This window comes from Callorhinus ursinus, unplaced genomic scaffold (assembly GCF_003265705.2).
Source record: "Callorhinus ursinus isolate GAN/ISIS: 27379988/994484 unplaced genomic scaffold, GSC_fseal_2.0 scaffold17, whole genome shotgun sequence".
Classification (NCBI taxonomy): Eukaryota; Metazoa; Chordata; class Mammalia; order Carnivora; family Otariidae; genus Callorhinus; species Callorhinus ursinus.
This window is the reverse complement of record NW_027397079.1, coordinates 7,489,257-7,514,045: the sequence shown is the minus strand read 5'-3', so window position 1 is coordinate 7,514,045 and position 24,789 is coordinate 7,489,257. Positions and strand designations below refer to the sequence as shown.

General features: G+C 41.7%; 1 protein-coding gene across 9 annotated transcripts in view; it reads left to right on the top strand.

Moving 5' to 3' along the window:
• Nucleotides 1-1,559: 1,559 nt before the first annotated feature.
• Nucleotides 1,560-24,789, top strand: part of LOC112834616 (uncharacterized) — a 36,240-nt gene continuing 13,010 nt past the window's right edge. For 2 of the 9 annotated variants that reach the window (XM_025886072.2, XM_025886068.2), the window contains exons 1-4: nt 1,560-1,775; nt 2,359-2,397; nt 19,537-19,819; nt 20,101-20,171. In XM_025886072.2, coding sequence (XP_025741857.1) covers nt 19,707-19,819; nt 20,101-20,171 — 184 coding nt within the window. In that variant the 5' untranslated portion in view covers nt 1,560-1,775; nt 2,359-2,397; nt 19,537-19,706. The other 7 variants (XM_073902266.1, XM_073902265.1, XM_073902263.1 and 4 more) reach the window with 6 other exon arrangements.

Genomic DNA, 24,789 nt, shown 5'->3' with positions numbered 1-24,789 from the left:
TATGAGCTTGGCTTTTCATAGGGAACTTCCAAACAATGCGCATCTTACGTGCACCCACGTCATCACTTCGGTCGACTTCCAGCCTCCTGAAGCATTCTATGTGTAAACCAGAACACAGAAGATTTGATGGAGAAGGTGGGTTGGAGGGTGGATGGTTTACACTGGCAGAACTGTTATCACTTGACTTCTATGTAGAGAGAGGGGGATGGAGACTGAATGGGGGAGAGGTTCAGGTAGCTGGATTCCTTGACCCCAAATCATATACAGCCCTCCTTAGTCTGTGTCCAGTTCCGCACAGATCTGAGATGAGTCAGGTGAGCTCAGGTGAAGTGATCTCCGCCCTGGAGGCACAGTGGGCAGGGCTCCCCCCGACCCCCTCCATAGGATCCCCAGTGTTTACTGTTCCCCTGCCTAAGAGAACATTATCCTTCCAGAACTTAAATCTATGAGTCCAGATATTTAATATTTTTTAAAAAATGTAAAAGTTGGAGAAATTTGTGTAGGTTTTGGGAAAACCAGAAGAGTTCTTCTTTGGGAATCATCTTTGAGAAATTTCTGCAGCAAGAGTAGTTGGGATTTAGTTTTGCCAAATTCCCTCTAGCATGAACTTCAGAATTTATGAAGGAGACAGAAAAGGAGATTTTCACTTACCTATTTCACAATTAATATTTAAGGGTATAAATGAGGCAACTGAAATCTGAAAATCCAGTTTTACTGTGCTTTTTACTGTTCTTGTCAGAGACCAGACATTTCAATCAGGTGTATATGGAAATAATGAAAAACTAATACTGTCCACACTTGACACAAAACATTTAGAGAGAGAAAAAACGCAGATTAAAACATCTGACTTTTCCAAAATTAAAAATGTTCTTTCGGGTAACTCCGGAGTAAAGATAAAAAATATGAAATGTAGTAACTCAGGCAATTTGCTGATGTCATGCACATTTGGCTCAAAGGTATTTGAATTTATACATACTCTCCAGATGTGCGCAATCACACCAAGGCCTCGGCCGTGCCCCCTCACTGCCCGATGCTGGGCCCGCGAAGTCCTTCCGCCGCCCCGCGAGCAGGGAGGGTAAACGGAAGCTACCGTCTGTGGTTTCGCACAGGTGAGTTCGGCGTTCACACTCGTCCCACCGAAAAAGAAACAGACATTTAACAGGTGGAGCTGCAGACGTCCCTGCCCCGCACACCGCCGGCATCTGCGCACAGACGTCTCCGCACCCGGGCCGCCCCTCCGAGCCCGCGGACCCACAGGCACGCACAAAGGGTTTTTTATTTAAGCCGTTCTCAAACTGCTGAGAAGGAAGTAGCTCCGCACTCCACATTGCTGGCGCCAACGCTAAGCTGTTACCTCAGAGTACCTGAACCATTAACTTGAAGCAGAGTAGGGCAGCCCGCCCACAGAACAACCTCGCACATCCCCCAGGCCCTGTGGGCGGAAGTACGCGCAGACTCGAAACGACCTGGAGGTGGGGCGGAGGCACGCGCCCGCCTCGCACAAGCCCCTCCCTCCAGGCCCCGCCCCACCCGCGCTCGCCGTTTCCGGCCCACCCGGAAGCAGATTTCCCGGATGGAAGGGCGTCCGCGCTGGCGTGAGTTTCAGCAGTTCCAGTTGTGCCTCGCACGTCGCTGCCCTCAGCGTTGCGTCTTTCACGCCCGGAGTCCCGGGCCTCGCGAACCTTACAGCCCCCACCTCCGCCAGCCGCGCCCGCGGGGAGCCCCGCCCGGTCGCTAGACGCTGTGCTGCTGGTCTGGATCCGCGTCTGTTTCCGGTAGGCTGGCTCCCAGGCAGTCTCCGCCCCAACTCTTCTACTTCTGTTCTTTGCACCGTCTCCCCTCCGCACCCCGCGCGTGCCAAGTCCCCACGCGCGAGGTGGGTTCTCGCCCTTCGCGGCACCGGGAGGGCGGCACCAGGACGCTTCGCTTGGCGCCGAATCCTGTAGACGCAGTCCTGAGTCCTCCTCCCCCCGTCGTTCGGGGTCGGCCTGGTTGCTCCTCGGGCCCCTCCACAGTCACCTCCCCGGGGAAGCCCCGTGCTGAGGCGCTCACCGCCCCGGTCCTCTGACACCCCTTGTTCTGTCCCATCCTTTCCCACTGGCTGTGCCACCAGAAAGTGTGCTTTCCCTGGGCAGGGGCATCTTCATTCTCTTCCTGGGAATGTGGAGTTGGGGCAGAAGGATCAGGGGAAAGAGGGAGACCAGGGGAGAACCAGGGAAACAGAGCCAAAGAGAGGGGCGAGAAAAAGCGGGGGTAGAATTGAGGATAGGGAAGTGGGTCCGATGGGCTTAACTTTTTGTATTAACAGCCAAAGTTTACCAGTTCGTCTAATACTCCACATCTTCTTTCTCCCCTCAGGTGACCTTTTACCGTAGTGGGCTGTGAACTGTTTCCCAGGTGAGTACGTTTATGTTCTCTTTGCCCTGTCTCTGGAAATGATCAAGGACATGCTGGATTGTTGTGGAACTTTGTTGAAAGAGCGCCCGTCTGTTCATAACGGAATAAATTACTCAGCTCTCTCCATCGCTGACCTTCTTTCAGTGTTTTCCAGTGCTACTAATTAGGTCTTCTCAATTTCATATTTTTTGATAGTTTAATAGGATGTTCTGGAAAAGAGGAATTAAATATTAGAGATTGTGAGTAAAACCATGACAGAGAAGCGGCTCGTGCTCAGGAATTGAGATATATGATCTGAAACCTCTGGGGTAGGGGTGTGAAGGGCAGAACCTGCCACACTATCCCATCCAGGCCGTGTCGTTCCTGTGAGGACAGTGCTGTTCCTCAGGGGGTCGCAAGATAGCTTGAAAAAAGTCCAGACTTTTTAAACCAAGCGTAGCCCAGAAGCATCTCTCCGAGGAGGAGGGAGGCAGAAGCGCGCTGACTGTGTGAAGGGAGTCTGGAGAGGCAGTAAGAGTGGTGTGGGGGGCTTCGGACCCAGGAATGGGAGAGAGACTGAGACGCTCCGGCGCAGGAGAAACGGGTGTCTGCTCTGACCCTGTGCTCAGCAGCTACTAGCAGAGACTGTGGGGTCTGTGTTTTCAAGGGAGCATAGGTCCAGCGCATGTACTCACTGCTGCCACACTGCGTGGGCTGCACTAGCATAGGAGTGTGTTCTGAAGAAACAGGCAGAAAAATCCATCTGTTGATCTTCATACAGGAGTTTAATGCTCCTGAATTCACCAGTGTTTCAGCGAACAGCGGGGACTGTCTTTGCCACATAGCGAATTCCTTCTTGTTTGTGGCTGCAGTACAGCCAAGTGTTCTGTGGGCTGGAAGCCCTAAAAGTCATCTCCACACTCAGAAGTGACTCTCAAGATTGGTCTTGCCTGAGAAAGAAGCTCTTCATGTGTCCTTTTGAATGTAGTGTTTCCTTGTTTCATTCTTTAATCTTTTATTTAATCTTTCTTTTAACTTTTACTAATTATCTTATTTGTAAAACGAAATGTCAGTTAAACTCTTGCTTCCTTTTACTTTCTCAATTTGTAAAGTTGAACAACTGGTTCATTCATTTTCAAAACTTCTTTAATAAGTATAAAATTTAAACATTTTTTCTTCTTTTAAAAAAAGATCTATTTATTTGAGAGAGCACATGCCCACTCCAGTTGGAGGGGGCAGCAGAGGGAGAGAGAGAATCTCAAGCAGACTTCACTCTGAGTGCAGTCTGATGTGGGGCTCAATCTCATGACCCTGAGATCATGACCTGAGCCGAAATCAGGAGTCAGATGTTTAACTGAGTTACCCCCGCAGGTGCCCCTATAGGTTACACATTTTTTTCAAGATAATAACTGCGGCCTTATACCATGGTTTTGACATTTTTTCTGGAGGGTCAGACAGTCCTAGGACATCCTCACTGAGTCTCACCTATCAGCATAGACCTGTCAGTACAGGACTTTCAACATTCAGGAGGCTCATCCATGAATTAATGTCAGCAAGAATGATGCCCATGAACTAATGGGGACCCCCCCCCCAAAAAAGACGAGTGGGATGAGATAGTGTGAGATGAAGACAAATGCTGATGAATGGGCCCCACCTTTCCCGTGGATTAAAGGAGACAAGAAGGCAACAGCTAGACATAACAGCAGCCCAGAAACACTTCCTTTTTTAATTCAAATTTCAGATTGGAAGGTATCCTAACATTTAAGTGCTAAGAGGATCGATCAAATAGAGAGGGAGTCAAGTTATTACTTTATAAGTAATAACGTAAAATTCATGATATGGCAGGAAATAACAGGACTCAAACATAGAGTTAGAGATAAACAACCTAACTGAGAGTAAAAGTAATTCCTCACCTGTTAACGGGAAGATGGCATAAACAGGATATGCGAGTGCAGGAATACGTCAGTGGTTGAAAGCATCTACCTCCAAAATTACCTACCTCATTTGTGAAATAAGTTACCAACTATCTGATGAATGAAAGAGGAAAGACAAGTCTAGGGAAATTCATCTGTCAAAGCAAAGGTTTGAAATAGCATTTATTTTCACATGGGAGTTGGAAATGACATGCAAGACCTAATAGGACTGCCAGGTTTTTTTTGAGAAATGACTAAAATGACAGGAGATACAGTGGACTATTTATTGTGCTCCTTACTGGAATTATTTCATTGTGGGAGCTAGAAGATTTTTTTTTTTAAAGCCAGAAGATTTTATCTCTGCAGCAGTAGAAATGCCACTTAAATGTATAATTCAGTTGTAAATGAGATACTGATGAAACTATTTACTACACTGTGTTGTGTGTTAACATTTTCTTTCCTATTAGCCAAAATATAAAGTATAAGGTTGGCTTCCGATTTTAATTAATTAGTAAGTTCTTTTCTAAATTTAAATTTTAGGTAGTTAACATACTATGCAATATTAGTTTCTGGAGTACAATTCAGTGATTCATCACTTAACTTACAACATCCAGTGCTCATCATAACAAGTGCCTTCCTTAATAGCCATCACCCATTTAGCCAGTCTCCCACCCACCTGACTCCAGAAGCCCTCAGTTTGTTCTCTGTTGTTGAGTCTCTTGGCTTGTTTCCCTCCGTCCTTTTTTCCTTTCCCCCTTCCCATATGTTCATCTCTTTTCGTTCTTAAATTCCACATATGAGTGAGATAATAGAGGATTTGTCTTTCTCTGACTTATTTCACTTAGCATAATACACTCTACTTCCATCCACCTTGTTGCAAGTGGCAAGATTTCATTTTTTTTTGATGGCTGAGTAGTATTCCATTGCATATATACACACCACATCTTTATCCACTCATCAGTTGATGGACATTTGGGCTCTCTCCATAGTTTGGCTATTGTTGATAAATATCGGGGTGCATGTCCCCCTTTGAATCCGTACATTAGTATCCTTGGGGGAAATACCTAGTACTGCAGTTGCTGGATGGTGGGGTAGTTCTATTTTAAACTTCTTGAGGAGCCTCCATACTGTTCTCCAGAGTGGCTGTACCAGTTGGCATTCCCACCAACAGTGTTAAGAGGGTTCCCCTTTGGCCACATCCTTGCCAACACCTGTTGTTTCTTGTGGTGCTAATTTTAGCTATTCTGAACAGGTATGAGGTGGTATCTCATTGTGGTTTTGATTTGTATTTCCCTGAGGATGAGTGATGTTGAGCATCTTCATGTGTCTGTTGGCCATCTGGATGTCTTCTTTGGAAAAGGTGTCTATTCATGTCTTCTGCCCATTTCTTAACTTGGTTATTTGTTTTTTGGGTGTTAAGTTTGATAAGGTCTTTGTAGATTTTGGTTATTAATCCTTTATTCGATATGTTTTTTGCAAATACGTTCTCCCATTCATAGGCTCCCTTTTAGTTTTGTTGGTTGTTTCCTTTGCTCTGCAGAAGCTTTTTATCTTGATGAAGTCCCAATAGTTCATTTTTGCTTTTGTTTCCCTTGCCTTTGGAGATGTGTCTAGCAAGAAGTTGCTGTGGCCAAGGTTGAGGAGGTTTCGGCCTGTGTTCTCCTCTAGGATTTTGATGATGCCTGTCTCACCATTAAGTCTTTCATCCACTTTGAGTTTATGTTTGTATATGGGGTAAGAAAATGGTCCAGTTTCATTCTTCTACATGTAGCTGTCCAATTTTCGCAACACCATTTCTTAAAGAGACTTGTCTTTTTTCCATTGGGTATTGTTTCCTGCTTTGTTGAAGATTAATTGACCATAGGGTTGAGTGTCCATCTCTGGGGTCTCTACTCTGTCCCATTGATCTCTTTGTCTGCTTTGTGCCAGTACCATGCTGTCTTGATGATTACAGCCTTGTAATATAGCTTGAAGTCAGGCATTTTGATGTCATCAACTTTGGTTTTCTTTTTCAACATTCCTCTGGCTATTCAGGGCCTTTTCTCGTTCCATACAAATTTTAGGATTGTTTGTTCCAGCTCTCTGAGAAATGTAGATGGTATTTTGATAGAGATTGTACTGAATGTGTAGATTGCTCTGGGTAGCAGAGATATTTTAACAGTATTTATTCTTCCAGTCCATGAGCCTGGAGTGTTTTTCCATTTCTTGGTGTCTTCCTCAATTTCTTTCATAAGTGTTCTGTAGTTTCTAGAATACAGATCCTTTACCTCTTTGGTTAAGTTTATTCCTAGTTATCTTATGGTTTTGATGCCATTGTAAATGGGATCAATTCTTAATTTTTGTTTTTTCTGTCTCATTGTTAGTATAGAGAAGTGCAACTGATTTCTCTGCATTAATTTTATATCCTGCCAAATTGCTGGATTCCTGTATGACTTTTAGCATTTTTGGGGTGGAGTCTTTTGGGTTTTCCACATAAAGTATCATGTCATCTGCGAAGAGAGAGTTTGACTTCTTCGCCAATTTGAGTGGCTTTTATTTCTTTTTGTTGTCTGATTGCTAAGGCTAGGACTTCTAGTACTATGTTAAACAACAGTGGGGAAAGTGGTGTTCCTGACCTTAGGAGAAAAGCTCTCAGTTTTTCCACATTGAGAATGATAGTCACTGTGGGCTTTTCATATATGGCTTTTATGATATTGAGGTATGTTCCTTCTATTCCTACACTGTGGAAAGTTTTAATCAAGAAAGGATGATGTACTTTGTCAGATGCTTTTTTTGCGTCCATTGAGAGGATCATATGGTTCTTGTCCTTTCTTTTATTAATATAGTATATCACATTGATTTGCAGATGTCGAACCACTCTTGCAGACTGGGAAAAAATCCCACTTGGTCGTGGTGAATAATCCTTTTAATGTACTGTTGGATCCTACTGGTTAATATCTTGATGAGAATTTTGGCATCCATGTTCATCAGAGATACTGGTCTGTAATTCTCCTTTTTGGTGGGGTCTTTGGTTTTGGGATCAAGGTAATGTTGGCCTTATAGAACGAGTTTTGAAGTTTTCCTTCCATTTCTTTTTGTTGAAACAGCTTCAGAAGACTAGGTATTAGTTCTTCTTAAATGTTTTGGTAGAATTCCCCTGGGAAGACCTCTGGCCCTGGACACTCTCTGGGAGATTTTTTTTTTAATTAACATATAATGTATTATTTGTTTCAGGGATACAGGTCTGTGATTCATCAGTCTTACACAATTCACAGCGCTCACCATAGTACATACCCTCCCCAGTGTCCATCACCCAGCTACCCCATCCCTCCCACCCTCCTCCCCTCCAGCAACCCTCAGATTGTTTCCTGAGATTGAGTCTCTTATGGTTTGTCTCCCTCTCTGGTTTTGTCTTGGTTCATTTTTCCCTACCTTCCCCTATGAGCCTCTGTCTTGTTTCTCAAATCCTGATATCAGTGAGATCATATGATAATTGTCTTTCTCTGATTGACTTATTTCGCTTAGCATAATGCCCTCTAGTTCCATCCACGTTATTTCAAATGGTAAGATTTCATTTTTTTGATCACTAATACTGTGTTGTATATATATAGCATATCTTCTTTATCCATTCATCTGTCTATGGACATCTAGGCTCTTTCCATAGTTTGGCTGTCGTGGACATTGCTGCTGTAAACATCGGGGTGTACGTGCCCCTTCGGATCACTACATTTGTATCTTTGGGGTAAATACCCAGTAGTGCAATTGCTGGGTTGTAGGGTAGCTCTATTTTCAACTTTTTCAGGAACTTCCATACTGTTTTCCAGAGGGCTGCACCAGCTTGCTTCCCACCAACAGTGTAGGAGGGTTCCCCTTTTTCTGCATACTCGCCAACATCTCTCATTTCTTGACTTGTTAATTTTAACCATTCTGACTGGTGTGAGGTGGTATCTTATTGACGTTTTGATTTGTATTTCCCTGATGCTGAGGGTGTTGAGCACTTTTTCATGTGTCTGTTGGCCATTTGGATGTCTTTGCAGAAATGTCTGTTCATGTCTTCTGCCCATTTCTTGATTAGATTAGTTGTTCTTTAGGTGTTGAGTTTGGTAAGTTCTTTACAGATTTTGGATACTAGCCCTTTATCTGATATGTCATTTGCAAGTATCTTCTCCCATTCTGTCAGTTGTCTTTTGGTTTTGTTGACTGTTTGCTGTGCAAAAGCTTTTTATCTTGATGAAGTCCCAATAGTTCATTTTTGCCCTTGCTTCCTTGCCTTTGGTGATGTGTCTAGGAAGAAATTGCTGTGGCTGAGGTCGAAGAGGTTGCTGCCTGTGTTCTCCTCAAGGAATTTGATAGATTCCTGTCTCACATTGAGGTCTTTTATCCATTTTGAGTCTGTTTTTGTGTGTGCTCTAAGGAAATGGTCCAGTTTCATTCTTCTGCAAGTGGCTGTCCAGTTTTCCCAACACCATTTGTTTAAGAGACTGTCTTTTTTCCATTGGACATTCTTCCCTGCTTTGTCGAAGATGAGTTGACCATAGAGGTGAGGGTCCATTTCTGGGCTCTCTATTCTGTTCCATTGATCTCTCTGTTTTTGTGCCAGTACCATACTGTCTTGATGATGACAGCTTTGTAATAGAGCTTGAAGTCCAGAATTGTGATGCCAACAGCTTTGCTTTTCCTTTTCAACATTCCTCTGTCTATTTGGGGTCTCTTCTGGTTCCATACAAATTTTAGGATTATTTGTTCCATTTCTTGAAAGAAGTTGATATTTTGATGAGAATTGCATTAAAATGTGTAGATTGCTCTCGGTAGCATAGACATTTTCACAATATTTGTTCTCCCAATCCATGAGCATGAAACGTTTTCCCATTTCTTTGTGTCTTCCTCAGTTTCTTTCATGAGTATTCTGTAGTTTTTTGAGTATAGATTCTTTGCCTCTTCGGTTAGGATTTATTCATTCCTAGGTATCTTATGGCTTTGGGTGCAGTTGTAAATGGGATCAACTCCTTAATTGCTCTTTCTTCTGTCTTGTTGGTATATAGAAATGCAACTGATTTCTGTGCATTGATTTTATATCCTGCCACTTTACTGAATTCCTATATGAGTTCTAGCAGTTTTGGGGTGGAGTCTTTTGGGTTTTCCACATAAAGTATCATATCATCTGCAAAGATTGAGAGTTTGACTTCTTTGCCGATTTGGATGCCTTTTAGTTCTTTTAGTTGTCTGATTGCTCAGGCTAGGCCTTCTAGTACTATGTTGAATAGCAGTGGTGATAGTGGACATCCCTGCCATGTTCCTGACCTTAGGGGAAAAGCTCTCAGTTTTTCCCCATTGAGTAGGATGTTTGCAGTGGGTTTTTCATAGATGGCTTTTATGATATTGAAGTATGTGCCCTCTATCCCTACACTGTGAAGAGCTTTAATCAAGAAAGGATGCTGTACTTTGTCAAATGCTTTTTCTGCATCTATTGAGAGGATCATATGGTTCTTGTTCTTTTATTAATGTATTGTATCACATTGATTCATTTGCAGATGTTGAACCAACCTTGCAGCCCAGGAATAAATCCCACTTGGTCGTGGTGAATAATTCTTTTAAAGTACTGTTGGAACCTATTGGCTAGTATTTTGGTGACAATTTTTGCATCCATGTTCATCAGGGATATTGGTCTGCAATTCTCCTTTGTGATGGGGTTTTGGCTGGTTTGGGGATCAAGGTAATGCTCACCTCATAAAATGAGTTTGGAAGTTTTCCTTCCATTTCTATTTTTTGGAACAGTTTCAGAAGAATAGGCATTAATTCTTCTTTAAATGTTCGGTAGAATTCCCCTGGGAAGCCATCTGGCCCTGGGCTCTTGTTTCTTGGGAGATTTTTGATTACTGCTTCAATTTCCTTAGTGGTTATGGGTCTGTTCAGGTTATCTATTTCTTCCTGGTTCACTTTTTGGTAGTTTATATTTCTCTAGGAATACATCCATTTCTTCCAGATTATCTAATTTGTTGGCATATAGTTGCTCGTAATATGTTCTTATAATTGTCTGTATTTCTTTGGTGTTGGTTGTGATCTCTCCTCTTTCATTAATGATTTTATTTAGGTCTTTTTTCTTTTTGATAAGTCTGGCCAGGGTTAATCAATCTTACTAATTCTTTCAAAGAACCAGCTCCTAGTTTTGTTGATCTGTTCTACTGTTCTTTTGATTTCTATTTCATTGATTTCTGCTCTGATCTTTGTTATGTCTCTTCTGCTGGGTGTAGGCTTTATTTCCTATTCTTTCTCCAGCTCCTTTAGGTGTAGGGTTAGGTTGTTGTATTTGAGATCTGCCTTGTTTCTTGAGAAAGGCTTTTATTGCTCTCTGCTTTCTTCTTAAGACCGCCTTTGCTGTATCCCATAGATTTTGAACAGTTGTGTTTTCATTTTCATTGGTTTCCATGAATTTTTTAAATTCTTCTTTAATTTCCTGGTTGACCCATTCATTCTTTAGTAGGATCCTCTTTAGCCTCCATGTATTTGAGTTCTTTCCAACTTTCCTCTTATGATTGAGTTCTAGTTTCAAACCACTGTGGTCTGAAAATATGCAGGGAATGATCCCAATCTTTTGGTACCTGTTGAGACCTGATTTGTGACCTAGGATGTGATCTATTTTGGCGAATGTTCCATGTACACTACAGAAGGATGTGTATTCTGTTGCTTTGGGCTGGAATGTTCTGAATATATCTGTGAAGTCCATCTGGTCCAATGTGTCATTTAAAGTCTTTATTTCCTTGTTGATCTTTTGCTTAGATGATCTGTCCATTTGAGTGAGGGGGGTATTAAAATCCCCTACTATTTTGTACTGTTGTTGATGTATTTCTTTGATTTTGTTATTAATTGGCTTATATAAGTGGCTGCTCCCATGTTAGGGGCATAGATATTTACATGATTGTTAAGATCTTCTTGTTGGATAGACCCTTTAAAGTAGGATATAGTGTACTTCTTCATCTCTTATTACAGTCTTTGGTTTAAAATCTAATTTGTCTGATACAAGGATTGCCACTCCAGCTTTCTTTTGACGTCCATTAGCATGGTAAATGTTTTTCTACCCCCTCACTTTCAATCTGGAGGTGTCTTTGCATCTAAAATGAGTCTCTTGCAGATAGCATATCAGTGGGTCTTGTTTTTTAATCCAGTCTGATACCCTGTGTCTTTTGATTGGGGCATTGAGCCCATTTACATTCAGGGTAACTATTGAAAGATATGAATTTAGTGCCATTGTATTGCCTGTAAGGTGACTGTACTGTATACTGTTTCTTTTCCTTTCTGGTCTATGTTACTTGTAGGCTCTTTCTTTGCTTAGAGGACCCCTTTCAATATTTCTTGTAGGGCTGGTTTTGTGTTTGCAAATTCTCTTAGTTTTTGTTTGTCCTGGAAGCTTTCTGTTTCTCCTATTTTCACTGACAGCCTACCTGGATACAGTATTCTTGGCTGCATATTTTTCTCGTTAGTACCCTGAATATATCATGACAGTCCTTCCCGGCCTGCCAGGTCTCTGTGGATAGGTCTGTTGCCAAACTAATGTTTCCACTGTTGTAGGTTACAGCCCTCTTGTCCGGAGCTGCTCTCAGGATTTTCTCTTTGCCTCTGAAACTTGTGAGTTTTATCTTAGATTTTGGGGTGTTGACCTATTTTTATTGATTTTGAGGGGGGTTCTCTGTGCCTCCTGGATTTTGATGCCTGTTTCCTTCCCCAAATTAGGGAAGTTCTCTGCTATAATTTGCTCCAGTATACCTTCTGCCCCTCTCCCTCTTTCTTCTTCTGGGATCCCAATTATTCTAATGTTGTTTCGCTTTATGGTATCACTTATCTCTCGAATTCTCCCCTCGCGATCCAGTAGTTGTTTATCTCTCTTTTTCTCAGCTTCTTTATTCTCCATCATTTGGTCTTCTGTATCACTAATTCTCTCTTCTGCCTCATTTATTCTAGCAGTTAGAGTCTCCATTTTTTATTGCACCTCGTAGTAGCCTTTTTGATTTCGACTTGGTTAGATTTTACTTCTTTTATTTCTCCAGAAAAGGATTCTTTAGTACCTTCTATGCTTTTTTCAAGCCCAGCTAGTGTCTTTATAATCGTCATTCTGAACTCTAGTTCCGACATCTTACTAATGTGTGTATTGATTAGGTCCCTGGCAGTTGGTACTAGCTCTTGTTCTTTTTTTGAGGTGGTTTTGTCCATTTTATCATTTTGTCCAGAGGAGGATAGATGAATGAGAGAATAAAATGCTAACAGGGTAACAATGACCCCAGAAAAATATAGACTAAACAAATCAGAAGAGATCGAAACCAGGGGGAAAAGAAAGGGAAATAAAATATATATATATAAAATATATATACACACACACATATGATCAGGCTGTTGATAGAACAGAGCCATACACTAGATTTTGGGTGTATTTTGGTCTGTTAGAGGAAATTGCCTCCCAAAATTTTAAAGAATGAAAAATGTGTGTATACACACACACACACACACACACACACACAAATAAGGTAAATACAATGAAGGGATGGAATATGGATGTAAAGATGAAAATTAAAAAAGATTTTTAAAAAGGAATTGATAAGAAGTTGGTTGAAAAAAGAATGAAAACAAAAAGAGAATGTGATCAGGCAGGAAACTAGGACATCATACACCAGATTTAGGGTATATTTTGTTCTGTTAGAAGAAACTATATCCCAAAGTTGTAAAGAAAAACTTAAAATATATATGAAAAATAAGTTTATATAAAGGATAAAATATGACTGAAAATGAAAACTGAAGAAGATTTTTAAAAAGGAATTGATAAGATGTTGGTTGAAAAAGGGAAGAAAAATTCAACTAAAAATACAGAAAAAAAAAGAAAATTAAAAAAAATTAACTTTGAAAGACTAAAGAATCATGGGGAAAAAGTCATGAATTCTATGTGCTGTATTCCCCTAGCTCTGGGGTTTTGCCATTCGCATTGATCGATAAACTTGGTCTTGGCTGGATATTCTTGCTGATCTTCTGGGGAGGGGCCTGTTGCAGAGATTCTCAAATATCTTTCCCCGAGGCGGAATTGCACTGCCCTTGCCAGGGGCAAGGCTAAGTAATCTGCTCGGGTTTGTTCCCAGTAGCTTTTGTTCCTTGCAAGCTTTCCGTACAGCTTTGGAGGACGAGAGTGAAAATGGCAGCCTCCCTATCTCTGGTCCTGGAGGAGCTGAGAACTCGGGGCCCCACTCCTCAGTGCGCCCTCAGAGAAAAGCAGTCAATCACTCCCGTCTCCCTGATCTTCAGCCACACTCCATGCTCACCTGGCTTGTGACCAAGCATTTCTGTCTCTGGCACATGACCCTGTTTGGAGTCTCCAGACCCAGCAGATTCCTGTACCGGGCTCCTGCGCCACTCCTCCCAGGGGAAGAAGGGGAGTTTCCCCGGATCTGCCGCTTGTTGGGTCCCTGCTCAAAGAGCAGTGGCCCAGCTGTGCCGTGGATCACAGTTTATGGCAACCCTGAGCTGAGAGCCCACTCCTCAGCTCTGTCTTTGCTGCTGGCTTACCCGCTCCGATACCTGGGAGGTCTGCTGCACTCAGGCACCCCTGGTCTTTCTGTGACTCCAAGGGTACTGAGACCACACTGTCCCAGCGAGTGTTCCACCCCCCACCCCCGACTGGAGCAATGTCCCTCAGTGGAGCAGACTTCTAAAAGTTCCGATTTTGTGCTCTGTTGCTGTATCACTTGCTGGTAGCGGCCGACGGAGGCCCCCTCCCCCTGTGGTCTTCCCATATGTCACCTTGGATTCACTTCTCCACACATACTACCTTCCAGAAAGTAGTCGCTCTTCTGTTCATAGAATTGCTATTCTTCTCTTCGATCTCCTGTTGAGTTTGTAGGTGTTCTGAATGGTTTGATCCCTATCCAGCTTTAGGTCTCCTACTCCTACCCCCTCTTGCTCCTCCCCCCCGGGAGATTTTTGATTACTGCTTCAATTTCCTTGCTGGTTATGGGTCTGTTCAGGTTTTCTGTGTCTTCCTGTTTCACTTTTTGGTAGTTTATACCTTTCTAGGAATGCATCCATTTCTTCCAGATTACCTAATCTGTTGGCATATAGTTGTTCATAATATGTTCTTATAATTGTATTTCGTTGGTGTTTGTTGTGATTTCTCCTCTTTCACTCATGATTTTATTAATTTGAGTCGTTTCTCTTTTCTTTTTGATAAGTCTGGCTACGGGTTTGTTGATCTTATTAATTCCTTGTGAGAACCAGCTCCTGGTTCTGTTGATCTGTTCTGCTGTTCTTTTGGTTTCTGTTTCATTGATTTCTGTTCTGTTTATTAATTCTCATCTCCGGTTTGGTTTAGGTTTTATTTGCTGTTCTTTCTCTAGCTCCTTTAGGTGTAAGGTTAGCTTGTGTATCTGAGACTTTTCTTCTTTCTTGTGAAATGTTTGTATTGCTATGTACCTTCCCTCTTTGCTGCATCGCAAAGGTTTTGAACAGTTGTGTTTTCATTGTTTCCATGAAATTTTTTTTAATTCTTCCTTAATTTCCTGGTTGACCCATTCATTCTTTAGTAGGATGTTATTTAACCTCCAAGTATTTGACTTCCTTCCAAATTTCCTCTTGTGATTGAGTTCAACTTTCAAAGCACTGTAGTCTGAAAATACGCAGGGAATAATCCCAGTCTTTTGGTACTGGTTGATACCTGATTTGTGACCCAGTATGTGATCTGTTCTGGAGAATGTTCCATGCGCACTCAAGAAGAATGTGTATTATGTTGCTTTAGGGTGGAATGCTCTGTATCTGTGAAGTCCATCTGGTCCAGTGTGTCATTCAAAGCCCTCGTTTCGTTGTTTCCTTGATCTTTTGCTTAGATCATCTGTCCATTGCTGTGAGTGGGCTGTAAAAGTCCCCTACGATTAACATGTTATTACAAATGTGTTTCTTTAATTTTATTATTAATTGGTTTATATAATTGCTCTCAAGTTAGAAGCATATGTATTTATAATTGTTAGATCTTGTTGGATAGACCCTTTAAGTATGATATAGCGTCCCTCTTCATCCCTTACTACAGTCTCTGGTTTAAAATCCAATTTGTGTTATAGAAGGATTGCTACACCAGCTTTCTTTTGATGGCCAGTAGCATGAGAAATGGTTCTCCACCCCCTCACAGTCTGCAGGTGTGGTGTCATTGGGTCTAAAATGAGTCTTTCATAGGCAGCATATAGATGAGTGGTTTTTTTTTTAATCCATTCTGATACCCTATGTCTTTTGATTAATGCATTTAGTCCATTTACATTAGAGTGATTATTGAGAGAGATGAATTTAGACCCATTGTGTGACCTGTAGAGTTGGTGTTTCTGTTGATAATCTGTGTTCCTTTCTAGTCTTTGTTGCTTTCGGTCTTTTTGTCTCCAGAGAATTTCTTGCAGGGCTGGGTTACTGGTCACGGACTCTTTTAGTTTTTGTCTGTCTGGAAAACTATCACTCCTCCTATTCTGAATGACAGCCTTGCTGAATAAGGAATTCTTGGATGAATATTTTTCCCGTTCAGCATGTTGAATATATCCTTCCAGTCCATTCTGGCCTGCCAGTTCTCTGGACAGATCTGCTGTGAACCTGATCTGTCTTCCCTTGTAGGCTAAGGACCTATTTTCTCTTGCTGATTTCAGGATTCTTTTCTTGTCTGCATATTTTGTGAATTTAACTATGATAGGCTTTGATGATGGACGGGTTTTGAATTTAATGGGAGTTCTCTGTGCTTCTTGGATTTTGATGTCTGTGTTCTTCCCCAGATTAGGGAAGTTTTCAGCTATAGTTTGTTCAGATAAGCCTTCTGCCCCTTTATCTTTCTCTTCATCTTCCAGGACTACTATGATACAAATGTTATTACGTTTTAATAGGTCACTGAGTTCCCTAAGTCTGCCTTCATGGTCCATTACCTTTCTTTCCCTCTTCTTTTCAGCTTCATTATTTTCCATAATGATATCTTCTATATCACTGATTGCTCCTCTGGTTTATCCATCCTCATTTTTATGGCCTGCATTTGTGTTTGCAACTCGGTTATAGCATTTTTAATTTTGGCCTGACCAGATTTTAGTTCTCTTGTCTCTGCAGTAAGGGATTCTCTGTTGTCTTCTATGCTTTCTTCAAGCCCAGCTAGTATCCTTATAATCATTGTTTTAAATTCTAGTTCAGACATCTTACTTATATCTATATTGATTAAATCCCTAGCTGTGAGTTCTACCTCGTGTTCTTCCTTTTGGGGTCATTGTCATTTTATCCAGAAAAAAATGAAGAAAGAGAAAAAAGAAGAAAAAAAACACAAAGCAAAAAACAAAGAAAAAGAAAAAATAGGAAAACAAAAACAAAAAAGCAAGGAAAAAAAAACTAGATCCTTGGGTGTGTTTTGTTCTGCTTGTTAAAAGAATCTAGAACCCAAAATAAAAAAATGAAATGAAAGTATGCAAAAAAATTATATGTATTTAAAATATATAAATAAGAATAATAAAAAATAAAAGGACTTGGAAAATATAAAAAAATAAAGAATGTAGAAAGGAAGCTCAATTCTATTTCCCTAGAGTTGAAGCTTTGCAGCACTCTATGTAATCAATAAATTTGGTGGGACCTAGTTGTCTGTGCCATCTTCTGGGGGAGGGGCCTGCTGCACTGATTCTCAGGCTGTCTTGTTTCAGTGGAAATGCCTCTCCAGGATGCAGTGTGGGCAGGGCTGCTGTACCAGCTTCCAGGCTCCAGCCTCCATTTTGTGTCCCTCCTTTGCTCCCTGAAGGCTTTCAGCACTGATGGGACAGATGAAGATGGCTGCTTCCTGCTCTCTAGCCTGGGAGCTAAAAGTTCAGCCCCCCAGCTCTTCAGCGAACCCTCCCAGAAGAGAAATCAATTGGCCTATTTGTGACCTTGGTTTCCATCTGATCGCTGCGTTCACACTGCCCATGGCCGAGCCTTTTTATCTGAGGCGTGTGACCGAGTTTTGAAAAGTCCAAATTTCAGGTACTCCCATGCCGTGGACCCACACTGTTCCTGGGGGAAGGGGTGTGTGAAAAATTATGAAAGGTTGGATTTGAAAGGTTTTCCTATTATAGTATTAATTTGAAAGATACATTTGCTTTGGTTTTATACTTCCTTCATATCTAATTGCCTGTGCTTTCCAATTAGTGTGTTGCTAGAAAGTAAGAGGCAAGAAAGCAAGATGATTTTGGTTATGTTAACTTGTAAACTTTTATCTCCTTAGTACCTGGAATAGCCTGGCCCATAACTGGTGTTGGGATTCAAGGCAGCTTACTTAATAACATCATTTTTCCAGATTGCAGTTCTGAAAGGGAAGGAAAGACGGGTGAATGGGTATAGATATCAGTCATTTTTATTGGCAGATTTGTTGGAGAACATGGTTTTGGTATGGAGAAAACAAATGTTGCACCCCAGAACTAAGCAGCTGTGTCCAAATAGCCTGGAGAGGGCTGGGAAATCTTAATGGTTAGCAGTGCTCTAAAAATATCAAGGTGATACTGCGGATGAGGAAGGGCTTCTTCCTAGTGACTCTTTAAGGGATTTGGAGGGAGGGGCTAAGCTGTGTAATCATCCATCCTGAAGTCACCAAAGTCACCATCCTAAAGTCACTCTTCCTGCTTGGATGGGAAGTTGTTCAATACAGTGTTGTGTGAATAAATAGCTTGGAACCATTCATTCTAAAGTTTGCTTGTATGGCTATGTTATTAAATATACATTTAATTTCTCTTTCAGGTGACAGTTTCTATTGACTACACACTAGAGCCCATTTTGAAATGTTTGCTTTGACTGCTTTCTTGTAGTGTGAGTCCTTTTTAGTCCTCAGCACAGTCTCTGTGCCACTAGTTAAATTATTGCTGATTCATCTGTGTGTTACACTTACACACAAATCTTCTCTAAATCCATCTCTTGTGATAGTTGAGGAAGAGTTCACTTGGTTCTAAGATTACCGGTCACAGTTGGTTCCCCTGAAGATTTTGTAGGCATTCTTCATGATCACATTTTATTCACCGAATATCATCTCATATCTCACTTGAGCATTTATAACGATCCTCCAATCATTCATCTTTGATTTACAGCCTCTTTGGGGGGCACTCTTATTTTGTATTGCTTTATATACGTTTATCCAAACTGTGTTTTCCACAAACTCACAAATTTATTTTTGTACGTTTTAGTACTTCTTTATTGAATTCATGAAATTATTTTTTGTCATATCATGTCCTTTGTAATCTTTAGCAGTAACATGAATTTTATAGGGCTTGTTTTTCACAGCTTTCAATGTTTTTTACTTAATCCTTTTCTCTTTTGCTCATTTTAAGCCTGTCAGCAACATTAATGAGTGACTTTTCAGCAGTGTCTCTTTTCCCTTCTTGTACCTCCCAATGTGGTCTCTTTTAAATGGCTTTTATTTTATTTTTGGAAGTTTTGGAGCTTTGCCAAGTCATTTTTCCTTCTTCCTTTGTAATTTCTTTCATCCTTATAATTCTGCTTTGACGTCCTCTCTTTAAGGTTTTTAATGATTTGTTATTTATCCATTACTAAAATTATTGGATGATTTTTAAATGCTTTGCTCCAAGGCAAAGGATTCTTTGAATATTAATACTCAGTTACTTTTGCACTCCTACCTCTTCCTTTTTATAATAGTTACTGTGCTATTTTTTTTCCCATGCATTTTCATTGAGTTGAATTCACCTTAAACCCCATGAATTCATGTTTGTAGTTTGCAGAGAAATACATGCAGGGTCATGCTATAGCAGCACCTCTTCCTGACTCAAAACCGGACATTTGGAAAGTTTGTGGAACCTAGGTGGCATTTTCCATAATCTAAGAAATACCAGCTACTGAGAAGCTGCTTTTTATTTATGGTTTTGATCCACTCATGACCTTCTTTGATGCCTACCACTTGGAAACATGGACAAAACACAGTGATACCTAGGTAAAGTCTTCCTTAACTCATAGGACTTTCCTGTTTTATATGTGTAGGGATTCCCTGGATATCCCTATATTTCCTTTGAAGAAAAATTCTAAAGGTAAAACATAACTTTACATTTCAATCTAAATTTGCCTCGAAGGCAAAACCTAACATAATCCCATGGCCGGTGCGATACTAGTTTCCCTAGATTTTCCTTCTGCTTGGATTCTCCCATATGTTCTGGATAACTCAGTTGGTAAACCATATTTACAGAATATGGTGTCCTGGATATTGGCTACCTTTCCCCAGTTATCAGATCCCTGTATTAATATATGGTTTCTCTTTCAGATCTGAATCAAAGCTCTGTCCTCTCCACTGAGAGGCTCATAGGGAAATAAGAGGATACAGTGCCCAGAATCCAGCTGTCACCTCTGCAGACATTTAAACAACTCTCCAGTTCCTCAGACCCCGCAGCTCACCCAAGAAGGCAAAAGATTTTGATTTCTTCATCACAGTACATGTATACAGTGGGCAGAGAGCAAAGCTTGGTAATCACCTTGGCACTGCCTGGCTCTGTGATGCTGAGGACATTCTCATTTCTGTGCATTACAGAAGAGATTCAGATTTCCAGGTATGGACCAATGTCCAGGGGAGGGGTGTTCTCACTATTCTGAAGGGCAAGTATCTCAAAGCTCAGGGAAGAGGCAGGTGTCAGAGGGGTATAGAGCCATACGGCCTAGTCCAAGTGCCCTAAAAGAAAAAATACTGGAATAAGGGCTGAGGGCACAGTTGGAGCAGGTATCCACCCACTTTCTGGCCTTGTAGCCATGGAGGAGGACAGCAAGGGGCCAGAGGTAAAACTGTGGGCTCTCATCAGCTTTGGAGATGAATGTCAGTTTTCTTCCTCTGCAGAGTTTGTAAGCTTTGGAAGATGCTAGTTGAGCATTCTGCACTATGGAGACATGTACCTGACACCTTACAGGGTATGTATGTATGGACTCTATTTGGGAAAGTGCTTGAGGGTATCTGCTTTATATGGATGGCAGTTCTTACACAGAACCCATCCTCGCCTTCTCAAAGGGTATATATATGGTGGCTCAGTGGAGCTTTGACATTGTTCAGGAGCCCTGAACATTAATCATTCCACTCTGATTCAACTTGAAGGCAGCTGATTTTAGTCCTTTGATCATCAGAATGTTTGGCTGTTGCAGGTAAGGCTTCTCTTCTGGCGACACATGGGATCAGGGTTCCTGTCATTGAGTGTGGGATGCTACTGAGCTGAGGCATAAATGGTTCTGAAATCATTCCAGCTTTAATTAAGGAAGTTGGGAAGAAGTGCCTCCATCTGACTAAACTGTAGTTGCATGTTACATACTTGAGGAAACTCCCAGTCACCAAAACTCCCCCAATTCCTGACAAATCTGGAACTACACAACTCTAAAATTTCAAAGTCCTGGATCTTTGAGGAAAGTGACTACTCTTCACTACTCTTAACAGAACGTTGGCTTGGACGCTGTTCCTGCCTTCAGTGACAGGTGGTGACCTTGTCCAGCTGAAGGCTCTGCATTTCTTGGAAATGGTAAACATTTCCTTAAGTGTCAGATAAGGGGCTCATGATGGCCCTCTCTGAAGTTGATGGATTCCAGAACCTAAAACTCCTTCTCAGATGAATTTCTACAGGCAGTAGTAGTAGCATCTTCAGAAGCTTTAGAAACTCAGAACGAGAGTGAATGGTCTCACAAACCAAGTATAGTCTCAACTAGAAAGGATGGATTTACTGCAGCCGTTGGAGCCAAATACTCCTCCCACAGCTGAAGACTTCCCCTCTACCCCTCACATCTTCTTTGTGTGCCTAAAATGCCCGGACCCCAAACCCCCAGGTTCCTGGAAGTCCATGCCCCATGTCAGGAGAGAGGGTACCAAGGCTCTTCTGCAGAAAGTTCTCCACTCTCTAGTTCCCTTCAGTCCCAGCCCGAACCCACCCATCGAAGGGTGGAAGTGAAGACACAATATGACTCAGTTCCGCTTCTCACCACCCTCGCTTACACACCCTGCATCCTTTTTTATCCTTTCCCTTCCTGCCCAATGGTTATCCCTCTGGGGTTCCTATTTTTCACAGGCATTTGAAACCATGAGAAGACCTAACTCATCATACACTGTGGTCAGGGAACAGGCTTTTGAGCCAGATAAATATGAGCCAGTAGTTCAACCAATTGCTTTCTGGGTTTTGTCAGGTCACGTGAATCCTGTATAAGTTGGTTTCCTAAAAGGAAAAGTGAGGATGATAATGGCAAACCTGTAGGGTCTTCTGAATAAATGGCAAGACTATAAGTGAATACCTGTCACCCAATATGTCATCAATATTGATCAGTGTCATCAATTTGGATCAATATTGGCAGATAGCTTCTTAGCCCATCTATGAGTTATCCGTAGACTTTGTACAGAGCAGGGCTGGAAGATGTAACTAAGTTCAAGAGAATCCTTAGGCTTACAGTCTTGGAATGGACACCTCTGCTGGATTGGGAGTTCTGGGTTAGGGAGGAAATTGCTAATGGAGGCGAGAAACCACATTCTGTGGATCTGTTGGAAAGGGAATCCTACAGGGTAGTGGCCTCTGGCACTTGGTGTAGTAGGTAACTGACTCTCTGAAACAAAGTCTTGATTTATAGCAATTGCTGATTTCCTTGTATACTGTGGCAGAATTCAAGCTAACAGGGGCTTACCATCCAGTTTACAAAACTCCTGAATATTTTATAAGCAACTCTTGGGAGCTAGTACGTGCCAAGTCAAACATAACTACCAGAGGCATTGAAGGGACTGTATTTAAAAAATTAGTAACTCTCCTTTGTTGCCCCAGGGTAGGAGTACAGTGGTGGAACTGTGAAAGGACAATCTCACTGGGATCCTCCGGCTTACCTTTTAAGGAAGCCAATTAGGGTAGCTCCTTCTGCCTCTGACTCAGTGACCTCTTGAGTGGACCCAGCTTTTTATAGTTGGGAGATCAACCCACTCCCTTATGAAAGCAGCCCCGTCACAGTGGTTCCATTTGCTTGAGAAGGGCTGAACTACAAAGCTCTTGTGTGCTGCTCAAGATCTCAGTGATGGTGAATGAAGTTCCATGATTCTACACAGTCAGGACCCAAGGGAAAACCCTGGTTGTGAATGACTTTCTTGCTGCAGTATTAGCATCATTCCTCTTTAGAGTTAGGTGGATCCAGCAGTGATTCAGTCTTGATGGCGTTCTGGGATACTGCCAAGGCAGAAGCCTCAAGGCAGATATCCAAAGTTGAAGTGGTCCAGCCTCTTCAACCCTTACGCATTTCTGTAAGAAGATATTTTATCCTCAGTCACTAGGTGTGGAGGATGTAGGCTTTTTTGGACATATTCTATGTTCCACAGCTTGATGACTGGAAATTTCCCTAATACATAATGAAGGTGCTTGGGGATGGGTGGATGGTAGTCCAAATCAGACCTCTATTTTAACCATAAGTGAACGCTGTGGTCAGTTTAAATTCAGAAAAGAGAGGTTCCTGGATGGCTGGTCAAAGGAAGAATGATCCAGCTATTTCTGTCCTTAGTTACAAGTTATTTCTCTCAACAGCAGGAGGAAAATATCCTAAACCCAGACAGTGCCATTACCTAATCTCAAACAAAGAAAAGATGGACTCCAGTCCCATGCCAGAGCAGAAAGGGAATTTTTATACACTCCAAACTCCAGGACCTTTGAAAAGGAGGAACTGTCAGAGGGAAATGTAACACAAGTCCCAAATATGAAAAGAGCTTACTGGGACACTTGACCACTTCAAAGCCTTTACAGTGCTGGCTTGGAAGCAGTTGCCTGGAAGTGAGGAGTTGAACGGACAGCTGACATTTCTTGGATAGTTGGCTTCTCTTTGCCTCCATTTACTGCATCTGTGAAGTAACAATTGTACGAGGACCTCACTCTCATTTAAGTCCAAAGCTGCTTATTCTGTGGGACTTCCCCAAGGATGACATTCAGCACCATTTTTTACTGTCACGTGTCTGACACATGCTCTATGGCACCTTTGACACAGTTCCCTCATAATAACATGAGTCATAACATGTTAGTTATTTTGAGGCTGATTTAGAACATTTAAATTTCACAGAATTTTGCCTGGTGTCCCTTAAAGCTCCAGTTAAGATTTATTTATTGATAAGCTTCCCAAGGCATCAAATAAAGGTCAGTTGCCTCAGAATTTTTATTTAGTAAAGTGTATGTAGGTTGATGAGAAATGTAATAAATAATTGATCTAGTAATCCAACAGATTGATCCAAGTGACTTGAATTATCTGGAATATGTGAGGGTGGTTGCTCTTGATCTTAATACAATAGATCTTTTTGAACTCTTAAGGTATTACTGTAGCAGTAATATTGCCACGGTGACTTTTATTTATTGAAAATAAGATAACTGCAAGAACAAAATTCACATCGGGCGCCTGGGTGGCTCAGATGGTTAAGCGTCTGCCTTCAGCTCAGGTCATGATCCCAGGGTCCTGGGATCGAGTCCTGCGTCGGGCTCCCTGTTCCTTGGGAGCCTGCTTCTCCCTCTGCCTCTCTCTCTCTCTGTCTTTCATGAATAAATAAATAAAATCTTTAAAAAAAAAAACAAAATTCACATCCACCTGATCTAACCAAGGAAATTTGCTTTTCATAGAAATAACAGCCACAAAGAACAGTATATCGATTTGTGTTTTTAAAACAATTTTACTAAAACCAGATTTAAAAGTTATAGTTTTATTGAGCTCTCTAGAGAATGTTCAAGCATTTATATTTACTTGTGTATAGAAAATGCTTTCTGGATGAAAAGTCATCACTGTGTAATAATAAATCCTTACTTAAATATTTCTGAATCTAAAAACAAAGCCCATAAACTTCCATGGTAAAACATTCAGGAGAATTTGCTCATGTTTATCCAGCCTTCCCTCTACAGCTATCCCAGACAGAACTGCACCATCATATGTACAGGGCAGCTCCACAGATTATGGGGATAGGAATCTCCAGTTATACTGTAGTAGGAAGGGGACTGTCTGCGCAAATGGACGGCAGAGAGTTCATCAGCCTGGCAGCAGCGCTAGGACAGCTCTGTAGATCCCAGGAAGACCTCTGACCTTAAGTCCATTCAGGTATTTCCTATAGAGGTTGACACTTAAATCAGTTTGCAAACCAAACCCAAGTCCACTGAATTGGAGGAGGGGAAAAGAAAACCTCACAGATTCTCAAAAGAGGGCCTGTCACTAGCTCAGAGGCAGGCTAGTCTACTAGGAGGCAAGAGCCCTGGATCCTGAGCCTGCACTCTGGAGGCCTTCATTGTTAAACTGCTGGGGTTGTAGCAGAGAAAGTAGTTCCATCCCTTTGGGTTTCAGTTAGAAGGGGAAAGTGTTGCTTCTGGTAGAAGGGTGAGCAAGAACAGTGCCACCAGAGCACTAAGGTCTGGCCCTGCATTGATCTATCTAAAACAAAGGGCTTTGTTAGATCGTAAATTACTGCTTTTTTTACATTCACTGAATCTCTCCGTATCCCCATACAATGTAAGGGGGCTCGAGTACAGTGATGAGCCAAGACAGGTGTTACCCTTGCTCC